The sequence below is a fragment of the Asterias amurensis genome, chromosome 1, assembly GCF_032118995.1.
Source record: "Asterias amurensis chromosome 1, ASM3211899v1".
Classification (NCBI taxonomy): domain Eukaryota; kingdom Metazoa; phylum Echinodermata; class Asteroidea; order Forcipulatida; family Asteriidae; genus Asterias; species Asterias amurensis.
Window position 1 is genome coordinate 23,419,388 of NC_092648.1, and position 12,344 is coordinate 23,431,731.

The following is a 12,344-nucleotide window of genomic DNA, read 5'->3' on the forward strand; positions in this document are numbered from 1 at the left end:
ATTTGACAAATTGACCAAATTTGGAAACATCACTAGTATAAATGACATAAAGGGATTTCCTCAAAATGACCACTGCTGACCAATAGCTGACCACTGGCCAAATCTTGGCTCGCCGAGCCAATGAAGCAATGAAAGCACATACGTCACGGTGTAGTTTAATGTCACTAACTTGTCCATAGGATTTTGACCTCATCACATTGGTGTTAAGAAGGCAATTGTCTTGGTGCCTTGATATATTATGTAGATTTTCCTCACTGTTGTTAATTTGGCATGCGTTCGGTGGCAGTATCTCTGATTCTCTTGCAGTGACAGTTTTAGCTGTCGAGCAAAGACTAAGTACCTCGAGTCATTGTAGCGAACTAGCTATGATGAAACCAACTTGCAAGACCATAATGTACATGTAATGCGATTGGTGAATTTTGGGACGCTAGGTGGCAGCAGACTTACCAGGTAAGTCCATTGTTCTTTGTAATGAGCGCATGGACAGAACTACGTAGCGGATGACAATTTACCATCCGAGTTACCCTGTAAGACTGGCATCTAGCGTTCCAAATTCCCCATTGTTAAAAAAAATATCTTTCAAGAGTCCTGTTTGATTTTAAGGACGGTTGGGCGAATTTTGGGCGCTACCGATGACTCAAACATGTGAGGGTGAACAGGGCCTGATGATGCAGGCTTGTTTGAGTCTTGGACAAACAAACCAACCCCCACAGAAATGGGAGTGAGGGTAAGAGTTACTAACATACTTGGTGGGCCAGTCTAGTTTGCAAATTGCGACTTGTAAAAAGAAACAACAATAACAGCAGCAACAACAAATCACCAACAACATCATGAACAACAACACAACAACGAGCATATCAAGAGAGTGAATATAATTACCACGTCAAGCGACCAATACTATACAAGTTATATTTTCTACCCTTAAATTTAAACCACCTTCTTCAGTTTATATGCAAGGCCAACCAAATGTTCACCATATAATTATACATCACACATAATTAACAAAATATAATGAATTAAGTCGTTGTAAATCTTAAAAACTATACTCCCGTAAACCGAGCACCGGGGTTTTAATCAGTTGTTTTGCTTCCATTTTTGTTTCACTCAAGTGTATTTATTCGTGTTTTTCAATATCACTTCTATCGCTTTCACATAATGACCCAAATTTAAATGATAAAGGACTCTCCAACCCCCACCCCCACCCCCTCCAAACAAAATATATTTGTTGTTTTTTTGGTTTTTTTCAAATCATGTGGTTACGAACAGCTTCGTAAAAAGAAAAACACGGTTAAAATAATTATTAGAATAAAAAGTAATACCTGGTAACGAGCAATGGAGAGCTGTTGATAAAACACTGGGTCGTATGAATAAAAAGTAGTACTTACTATTACTTGAAAATTTCAAGTATTTACTACCATCCATATGAATAAAAGGAAGTAAAAACTGTTACTTAAAAGTATTTACTAAAATGCTAAAAGTATCTACTTTTACCAAAAAGTAAATTCTTTGAATTTTAGCACTTACTTACTTCCACATGAATAAAACGGAGAATATACTACAAAATGCAAGTAAACACTAGTGATTTTTCAAGGTAGCTCCAGAGCTACCTTGGGCACAGAAGTAAAAGGCTCATCCGAAAAAATGACAGTGTTTATGAATGTTCCTCACAGGATAAATGTTTTAGTCCAAAGGAAAGACATCACTGAAATACTAAATAGACACATACACAGTGTTTTACAACATAAACAATACACACAAACTCAAACTGCTTTTAATCAAACTTGTTTATATATGCTGAGGATAAAATAAAACCGTTTGTAAAAAAAACCCGTTTTGTATCATTACAGTAAGCTTTTTAAAACGATATAAAGAATTTTTTCAACTCAGAAATGAATGCCTCGATCATTAAGGCTTATTGTTCATAAAATCAGAAGAAGTAATTTTTTAAACAATTAAATGCATTTCAATAGAATGTTGTTCGTGTTATTATTAAAACTTTTAAGTTTAAGTTAAATAGCTATGCTCATATCCAGCTCTCATCTTCTCTATACAGCGCTGTCATGCTCCACTCCAAGTTTCAAAAGCTTAACAAGAACGTTCTTATTATGTGTGTCCAGATGAGTCGTCTTCATCAAAATGTTGTCAGAATAAAAACCTCATGGCTGACTTGAAGATTTCTATGTTTCTGTTAAATCAAATGCTGCTTTGGCTGTGTCTGTGAGTGAGTACGTAGACGTGAATGGGAGTTGTAATACTAAAGGAAACCTTTTGTTAAGAGCCATTCAGCCATGGTATATCAGAAGTATTTACTCCAAAGCATTACGGTAAGTGAATACTTTGCAGTAAAAGAATAGGTTTATTCATACGGAATTTAGAAGATGCTTTTACTGAATGCTTCTACTTGGAAGTTTATGTTTTTACTTTTTGCTAGTACTTGTCAGTAAATATTACTTTTTATTCATACGACCCACTGTGATAAACTGCTCCCTCTATAAATAAATTAACGTAGTTTTTGGGAAAGAGCAAATTTCTTACTCTAAGGGCTTCAGGCCTGAAGTCTGTTAATAATTATTTATAAATACTTTTTTTAGGCTTAGATGCACACGGCACAAATTTGTTCAACTTTTTCTTTTATTTCATTCTCTTGCAACTTCGAAGACCAATTGAGGCCAAATTTGGATTCACCAAGTGAGAATACTGGGCTCGATTTCACGCAAAGCTAGGGATTAATTCTATCTCGAGCTCGATCTAACTTAGGAGTAATTTTAGGGTTTACATGTTACTGCAAAGCTGGGACTCGTCCTAAGATTAATCCTAAGTTAGGAAGAGTTTGGTGAAATCATGGAGACATGGTGAAATCGACAATTACCACAGGTGTCCAGCCGTTGATTTCACCAAACTCGTCCAACTTAGGAATAATCTTAGGACATAGGACAAGTAAAGTTCCGTATCCAAAGACCTAGGACGCATTGAATTTATCCTAAGTTAGGAGGGGTTACTTGTCCTAACTCGAGATAGGATTAATCCTAGCGTTTCGTGAAATCAGCTGCAGCTTGTGCCTTTTAATGTGAGTGAGATGTGCACATGTTGCCTCAGAGCTTGCTGCTGCATCATCGCTACCATCATGCCCTCCCATGTGTCATTATGATTTTTTATTATTGAAGGCAACAGTACGGTTTGTCTCACAATCCAGGCGTATTGTTCTAGGATATTGGCGGTAATGAAATCCCAACGCTAGGTTTACAGCCAATGAGGGTGTTACTGCTGGAGTTACCACTATGGACGGGACAATCACGTGGTTCAAACGTCTCGTCCAAGCACAGTCGAATCTCTGACAGATACTGTAGAGAGCCCTTTTTCTTCTGTAGACACAGGAACAAGTTAGCATATAATTACAAATAATTGAACTGTAGAATTAAGAACTATATGGTTCTCCCCACCGAATAAACACACATATCATATACACTGCAAAAATGTTAAATAATGAACAATACTTTCAAAATACTTTGAGATCTCACAGAAAAAAAATCATTTGACAAGGGTGTCGTAAAGGATATCCGAGCTTCTCTCCCTCCAAATAAAACCATCCTTATATTAAACACTTGTGTAGGTTTCCAAATCGGTCCGAGCATCAATCTTGAAAAATAGCTCTACCACTTCTCAGCAATTGACCTTATGCACATGACGTCATTTCAGTACGGCGCCCCCCGCATTGAGGTCAAAAGGAGGTTGTTCATTGGCCAATCTATGTGCGTTTCGATTGTTTCGTCACCGTTTGACCTCAAAGATGGCGGCTGGATGAAGTCAATTCATAAGGTCTATAGGACCACCCCAAAACATGTATGCTTATTACCTACCCGATTTTAATCACCTTCAGAACACCCCGGTTCATTAGTACATAATTAATATCAGAGCGATCTAAGAAGCTAAGCGGTTTGAATTTCGATTTTTAAATTAGCATTTTTAAATATAGAGCCAACATACACTAAAGAAGTATTATGTATTATGTCTCAAACAAAGCATGGTGTTTCTGTGACACACTTCCCTACCGTACCGCACCGCACAACGTGAAAAACAAAATACCGCTTATAGATAACTAACCAAAGCCAACAGAGGGGGCTAACACTTGTACCCAATGTGATGTTTAAAAACAAATTTTTTAGAGGGTGGCCCAAAGTTGGTGTATAGCAACGGTGCCTACTTTAAACGAACGGTGATTTTTGTTTAATGGGTAGCTTAATAGCCACAGCTAACCGGCTTACCGGTAATTAGTATAGTTTGGACACTTACCGGCAAAAAGAAGCAACTGAGATTAGGGATGGCGCCTGTAGCATTTTGGACAGCCTGTTGGATGTCAGTCAGTTTGTATCTGGTTGACAACGATGGGACAATACCAGCATCACTTAAAATGCTAAATAAAGAGATTGTCGACAAATTAAAAAAAGAAAAAGAAAAAGAAATCAATAAAAGATTAAAAACAACAACAATAAATCCAATTGAAGTTGGGATTTAACATTTATATAACACATTTTAGGACCTACTTGTCAATGTCGAACTTTTGTCTGAGGTCCATGGTCTTACTGAAGTAGTTATGCTCGCCGTACAAGGCTGGTAGATTGGCACAGCATGTGCCGTGTGCGCCCCATTCATGACACCTTGGGAAGTATACAGAACAAGACAATATGAACAACAGAATATTTTTCAACTCAACGGCACAAAATAAACTGTGAAAGCAACATTTATTGCTTTGCAACATCAGCCAAAACATGGACGGCCACGTAAAGTACATTGTAAAGTACACGTGAAAACCGAATTACGCAGAAGAATATGTTCTTAAAATAGGGCTCTTGTTTCACACCAACCCTGTTATGGCAATCCAGAGATATCAAGTCAGTGAAGTTTCTTGTAAAACCAATAACTCATTATAATATAATAAGTTGGTCTTTTATTCATTCTTAGTTCGTAGTTTGTAAATTTATTTAGAAGGCTTTAGTTTTGTCATCCAGACGGCAACGAGTGAAGTACATATGGATGTCTATCGAGAGCACATTCAATGAATTTGTGCAACAGTGTTGTTTTTCTTCTGTCGTTTTATTCTTTTGCAACTTCAATGAAAAACTGAGTCATCAATTTTACACACTTGTTATTATATGCATGTTGTGGGATACACCGAATGGTTTTTGACAAAGCTTTGGTACACCTTTGCAAAGGTGTCAAATGCCTTGAATTATGTAGCATTTTGTAGTTTTGTGATTAGTAGCAGTGTCCCATGAGCAGCTGGTGAATTTATGAAGTCATTGAATTTGTTAGTAAAACTGCTCAAGTTTATCAATAATATTGCAAGGTTCGTTATTAATTGTGTACCCGAGTGTATAGCTTTGCAAGTTACTGACTGTCCAATAACCCAGGTCAAAATTCCAGTTGAACCTAGTTAACTGGGGTCAACTGGTTCAACTGGATAGTGACCAAACTCGTCCATTTTCCGTATTAACCAACTGGTTTGGACTAGGTTTAACTGTGTTCAACAAGTTTGAAATTATAAATCAGTTGGTTTCTGTCATTGGCCTCCATTAATGGAGATCAATGGTTTCTGTCCATTGTCCATATTAAACCAACTGGTTTTAACTGTGTTTAACTAGTTTATCAACTGGTTTTCAATTAAATCCAGTTAAACCCAGTTTAACTAGGTTCAACTGGAATTTTGAACTGGGAAATCATATGAAAGGGAAACAAAATCCTCATTGCAGTATGGTGCTGCTCTTTTGTGTTTAAATTATCATCATCAAAGGAGATGGGTTTCTTTCATGAACAAGAGCAAAACCATCATTAAAACAGAAAAATAATAGCAGAACAAAAACATACTCATTTAATCATTCAGTTTTCGGTATTGATCTTCGAACCTTGGTTTTATGTACATTGTAACTAATACACACGGGAACTTCCTTGTACGATTTGCCTGACCAATCAAACGTGTAGAGCAAAGAGGAAGAGAATTGAATATTACTTTTGCGGTCGACCAATTTCTTCAAAAAGCACAGTGAACTTATTATGCAAAATGTTTGTATTATTATTGTAGGCCTACAGGTTAATCTCATTTCTAGAAGGGATGTCATGGTTATTGTTAGAAGAGTGGGGACAGTAGAATAAATGAATACACAAAGAACAATGCTGTCCTCAAATTGAAATCCTTTGTATTTTTGTGTTCTAACATTGTTTGGTCGTACATAAATGTCAGTGTCCTAAAATCACTAATAATCTATGCGAGAAAGTTAAGTTGGGGGGACGAAGGAAAACCCAAACATTGACACCAAAAATGTTAAGGGTCTGTATGCGTTTGGTATTGACTATGGGAATATTAATGGCAATATAAACTTAATAGTAAGAAATACAGCAGCTTTGATGTTATAATGCATTTTGAGAAACTTTTCACTTCGAAATACTGTGGTTATTGAAAAAATATATCACTTCTTTATCCCTCAAAAATTTAAATCTGAGAAGCGTTATGACAGTAACGTTTCTAATATTGTGTACTTCAATTGCAGATTATTCTTCAAGTTCCTGCGTAGACATAAACGCTCCAGAGTTTTGGCAACAATTTCAACTATAGGATTGAAGAAACAAGCAGTGGGTTCATTACCAAACGAATACAATCCCTTTAAATATCGTACAGTGTTGATTATTATAATTTCTGATGAGGTGACGACCTCTCATGTTGTTTTACTGTACACTCAATGTTGCTGTTTGAAAGGGTGTTTTAGTTGAGCTCTTCTTATTGTGAGAGTCAAATTAGGGCCCTTTTCGAAACCACGGCTTCGGCTCAGGCTAGATAGGCCCCCCCCCGCAATTGTTTCGACAATTATTGCGCGTGCTTTGCGTATGCGACTATAAGGCATCATTCATCGAGAGAACGGAGCCTGAAGCCGAATCCTTAGTTTCAGGATTTGAGCTTTGTGAAGTTTGTCTCCAGTTCATCGTATGGATAGCAAGGAATGTTATTGTTGGTTGTGATTTCTGCACAGAATTGTATGGGCCTGACGAACCAGCTAAATCTGATGATGAATCCACAGTTGATCATTTCAGCCAATAACCATAGACTTCGGTCGCCAAAAGTGTTAGTTTGAAACCGGTTATAACAACGGTTTCAAAATACTGCATCGAGGATGAGAGTGTGGATTTTTTTTTTTTTTTTTTTTTTCTTGAAATCGGCTGCTCGTCATTTCCCGAACGTCACGGGCGACTTTCACTGGCAGTATGATGTTAATATTTGATGTATTGTAAATCACACGTAAGACTTACCAAAATGAGCCGAGAGCACCACCGACAAACAAATTCGGCCAGGACTGGTTCATTTCTGGGACAAGATCCTTTTTTTTAAAGACACAAATAAATCAAACAATAGTCACAATGCAAAGTATTGATATTCCTCCCATAATCCCTGCAACATTCAGTCAATATGAGCACATTAGAACGTGTTACTACTGAACGGTTTAACAGATTTATTTGTAATTGACCACAAAATGTTTTAACATTTTTAGAAGACTTTCCCCCGCAATTTTGTGGTTTTTTTTCTTCTCAAAGGTCAAGAGGATTGACATTAACCCCAAACACATTGAACTTAGAAGTTCATTTTTGCAAGGTTTAAGGTTCATTTAATTTACCACAGTATCAACAAATAAAATTCATTCTCACTCATGAGTGACCACTTTAAAGAATACAACACAGTAAAGATATGTCAAGATGAAAATAAATACGATACCGCAGAGGGATCCATTTTAGAAGCATAGCTGTAGACAATGGTCCCTAAAGACAAGCATTTGCATTGAGACACAGTTCTAATTACACTCAGGTGAACCAAAAGGTCAATGGACAATATTATTTGAAATAGCAAAAGTTGTCAAATTAAAGTACGGTTGGGTTTTGAAAACTAGACGATTTGGATAGCTACTCTTCCCTTTACACGTATTTTAGTTAGGATTGTTATCTGTAGTTAAGCGTTTCCTGAACAACAGACGCGTTGAGTTTTGTTCCTTATTCGTTCTCACACATTAACATTTAAAGGCCTAATGCATATATTTATTTGGCTTTGAAAAATTGAAATTGTACTTAATACAAATTTGCTGTGGGTAATTTTTTTGTCAAGAATATTTTATTTCATAATAATAACAAAACAGTCTTCGTTTGAGTTGTGTTTTCGTTTTTTGCACAGACTTTATTCATCCATGCCCAGACGGTCTTATGCTCCCCACCCCCCCCCCCCCACAAATAAGTATTGTGGCAAGTATGACGGCTCCTTCTGAAGTAAAGTAGTTATTAAGAAAGAAGTGTTTTCGCACACTCAAATATTAAAAGACTTCAGATCTGAAGCCTTTTATATGGCATCTGAAAGCACAACAATAATTATTGTGCAACGGGTGTATTTCTTGCATTATTCTCTTACAACTTCAGATTTTCACTGATGTGTTTTATTTCATGCGTATGTTGTACTGGTCTTGACAATTATTTACCAAAGATGTGTCCATATTGCCTTATATTCTCCCTGATATCATTTACGTAACAAGAGTGGCGTGTTGACGAGACAGTTGTTTTTATGAAGGGGGACGAGGCGGTTGTTTTTATGATCGGGTTCACTTTTTAAAAACTGGTTTTAAGCGAAGGTTTGTTAAAGGCAGTGGACACTATTGGTAATCACTCAAAATAATTATTAGCATAAAACCTTACCTGGTAACGAGTAATGGGGAGAGGTTGATGGTATAAAACATTGTGAGAAATGACTTCCTCTGAAGTGCCATAGTTTTCGAGAGAGAAGTAATTTTCCACGAATTTGATTTCGAGACCTCACGTTTAGAACTTGAGGTCTCGAAATCAACTATCTAAACGCACACAACTTCGTGTATGACAAGGGTATTTTTTCTTTCATTATTATCTCGAAAGTTCGATGACCGATTGAGCTCAAATTTTCACAGGTTTGTTATTTTATGCATATGTTGAGATACACCAACTGTGAAGGCTAGTCTTTGACAACTACAAATAGTGTCCACTGTCTTTAATGCGTTCTTACATCGATCACGCCCATGGTGAACGTCCACGAGTTGTTACAGCACTGCGGGCTCAGTGTGCCTGTCTTTGTTGGCCTGTGGAATTACAATTAATAAAAAATGAAAGTTAAATTATACCCAAAAAGATTGAAAATGGTTATATTATTTGATTTCCTGATCATCAAAAATCTTGATTGATAAGTGTGTTGATTGTAAACACCAATGCTGCATTTCGGATTATGCAAAATCAAATTTCATATATTGGTTGTTATTACGATATTTAATTTTAAAAACACCTTCGGTGAAAATGTGTTTTTGTTTGCTGTCGTATCCTAAAGGACCGTCCCGTTGTGAGAGTCACGAAGTTATATCGATTTAAAGACAGTGTACACTATTGGTAATTGTCAAAAATCTTGATTGATAAGTGTGTTGATTGTAAACACCAATGCTGCATTTCGGATTATGCAAAATCAAATTTCATATATTGGTTGTTATTACGATATTTAATTTTAAAAACACCTTCGGTGAAAATGTGTTTTTGTTTGCTGTCGTATCCTAAAGGACCGTCCCGTTGTGAGAGTCACGAAGTTATATCGATTTAAAGGCACTATTGGTAATTGTCAAAGACTAGTCTTCACAGTTGGTGTTTCTCAACATATGCAAAAGAAAAAAAAAAAAAAATTTGAAAATTTGAGCTCAATCGGTGGTCGAAGTTGCGAGATAATAACGAGGGAAAAAACACCCTTGTCATACGAAGTTGTGTGCTTTCTGATGCTTGATTTCGAGACCTCAAATTCTAAACTTGAGGTCTCGAAATCAAATTCGTTGAAAATTACTTCTTTCTCGAAAACTATGTCACTTCAGAGGGAGCTGTTTCTCACAATGTTTTATACAATCAACCTCTCCCCATTACTCGTAATCAAGAAAGGTTTTATGATGATAATTATTTCGAGTTACCAAGAGTGTCAACTGCCTTTAATATAATTGGAATCCAATGCTTACCATGTTCCATGAATGGTCCAGTTACGAATGTTACTCGGAATGATGCATTTTTTCGTTTTGTGATGGTGGGGGCGATCGTAACCACCAGTCTGTATTAAAAGCAGGAAAATACAATAATTATGAAATATGTATGTTTTGGTCGTCAAATTTTTCAAAGGTACTAAAGAACTAACTTGTATACGGAGAGATTGGATGAAGTTTGAGCCCTTCGCTTATAAATGGTTTGGAAATTTGCAACAACAAAATAAAGACAACATTATAAAGCAAAGAAGTTCATGCATTGCATTGCATCGCTGGGCTAGCTGCTTAAAGCCTTGACGAAAGGCTATAATATTGATGAAACCAGTGACTACTCCATAAAAGTTCTATTACCGTATGTAGAAGTTACATAAACATTGTCAAATTTAATATAATCATAAGACGAACTTAACATGGCAGTCAGGTTGGCTCAGTGGTTTCTGTCTCGGCATTTTACCTCAGTGAACCCTGGTTTTAGCCCGAACCAGAGACACGCATAATTATAGATTGCGTTTTTTAGTCCCTATGATTGCGTGGGTTTTCTAAAACTGCGTCTTCATTGGTCCTATTTAAAAAAAGTTGGTGTGATGTTTCCATAGGATGCTTTGCCTGCCGACTATATAATTCAGATTCAGATTCAGAACATTAGGACCACTTGCCAATGGGTACCTTTGTAGAATTTTCTTAGAAAAATAGACATCAGCTTAAAACAGTTATTCCAACCAATTCAACTTGCATTTTGTGGCTGTGATTCATTGTCACACTCCAGGACACAGTTTTTGTTTCGCACTTCATAATATCAACGATGTTATTGTAAACTGCTTGTGATGTATTCATTTCAAACAATATTCTTTACACCGATCACTGTGTACTCAGTACTTTCCCGACTCTGTGAACAAAAACACAGGAATTTTTACTACACTCTGATGGGATAGTGAGCCCACGACCTTTTCAGCTAAGAGCAGTGTCTTACCAACTAGACCACTGAGGTTGCCCACAGTAGAGGTGGTTTGAATCCTTTAATTTCAAACAAGTAAACTATTTGCTAAATTGATTTTCTTACATAGTTGAACTGGAGACACACGCTTTGAGGCCACTGTACAACAAATTGAAGATAATCCCAATCGTGTGACACAGAATGGCTCTTAACACATTTATCTCTGGAATAAAAAAAAATAAATAAACTTCCTAGCAAAATGACAATTTAAAGCAAAACAATATTAGGCCTACCCTCACATTAGTTTTGAGGCTCCGTATTGTGAGGAATCAACCATAATGACATTGGTGAATATGTTGTTGTAAGTAAGAAAGTTCATGCAGTATTTATGTTACTTGGGCCGGCCTCACGGTTGTCGAAAGGGAAAGTGTGCCTTAGGTTTGTGGACCGTTTGATTAATAAAGATACAGAAAGAAAAACAAAACGTGAAAGTTGTATTTCAAGTGGCCGCGTCTTTTAGATCTCGCCGAAATTACAGAGCGGTTATGTCCACGCCTGAAAAATAATCAATTGTTATATTCTACATAATCTTAGAAAATGTCACACCCGAACCAAAATAATTGATAAAATAAGAAGACCGCCAGTTGCAGTTCAGTTGGAAGAGTGTCGGCACATTTAAACCGGATATCACCTGGTTCAAACCCTGCTCTAGTTAATGCCTTACTAGAAGATACACAATTATATGATTTTCCATCACCGCACTTCAAAGTGGAGGATTTTGATGCCTATTATTGAAATCTGTACCTTTAACAAAGTAATATTTTAATGCCATTCACTTTAAAAAGTTACAAACCTTTTTTTGCTTTTCCTTGTTTTAATTTCTGCCATAAAACAATGTCTTTTTTGTAAAGTATTTTAACTAACATTTAAAAACATTTACTTTTAAGTGGATTAAAAGGGGCACTTACGGTAGGCATGTCCATTCGCCCAAGATTCCTTCACAAGCGAACATCAGCACGAAAATACAAGCAAACTTGACATAGTGTGCACACATTTTCCAAACAGACGGACTTCTCGACAACGATGAGGAACAGTTGTATGCGTCAAGCGCCAATCTATCTCAGGACAACAGGATTCGTTGTGTCACGGGTGTCTATTATAATTATCCGTTTCGATGTATAGGCCTCCTTCTATTTTAGACTTGCGGATCCCCAGTCAGGTTGCTTTCGGATTAATGTTTTTACGGTCAAATTCAGACGCATGCTGCTGGCGTATAAATAATTGATGAAACTGATTGCAGTTGATCAGTACAAGCCAATCATCGCCTGGTGATACATGTGTATACTGTGAAG

General features: G+C 36.7%; 1 protein-coding gene across 1 annotated transcript; it reads right to left on the bottom strand.

The window, feature by feature from the left end:
• Positions 1-887: 887 nt before the first annotated feature.
• LOC139940320 (ribonuclease Oy-like) lies at positions 888-12,287 on the bottom strand. The gene is made up of 8 exons (XM_071936526.1): positions 11,961-12,287; positions 11,119-11,215; positions 10,038-10,126; positions 9,059-9,131; positions 7,297-7,364; positions 4,542-4,655; positions 4,291-4,411; positions 888-3,362 (listed from the first exon to the last, which is right to left on the bottom strand). The coding sequence occupies exons 1-8, from the start codon at positions 12,044-12,046 to the stop codon at positions 3,204-3,206; spliced, it is 807 nt and encodes a 268-aa protein (XP_071792627.1). The 5' UTR covers positions 12,047-12,287; the 3' UTR covers positions 888-3,203.
• Between the last annotated feature and the right edge of the window lie 57 nt (positions 12,288-12,344).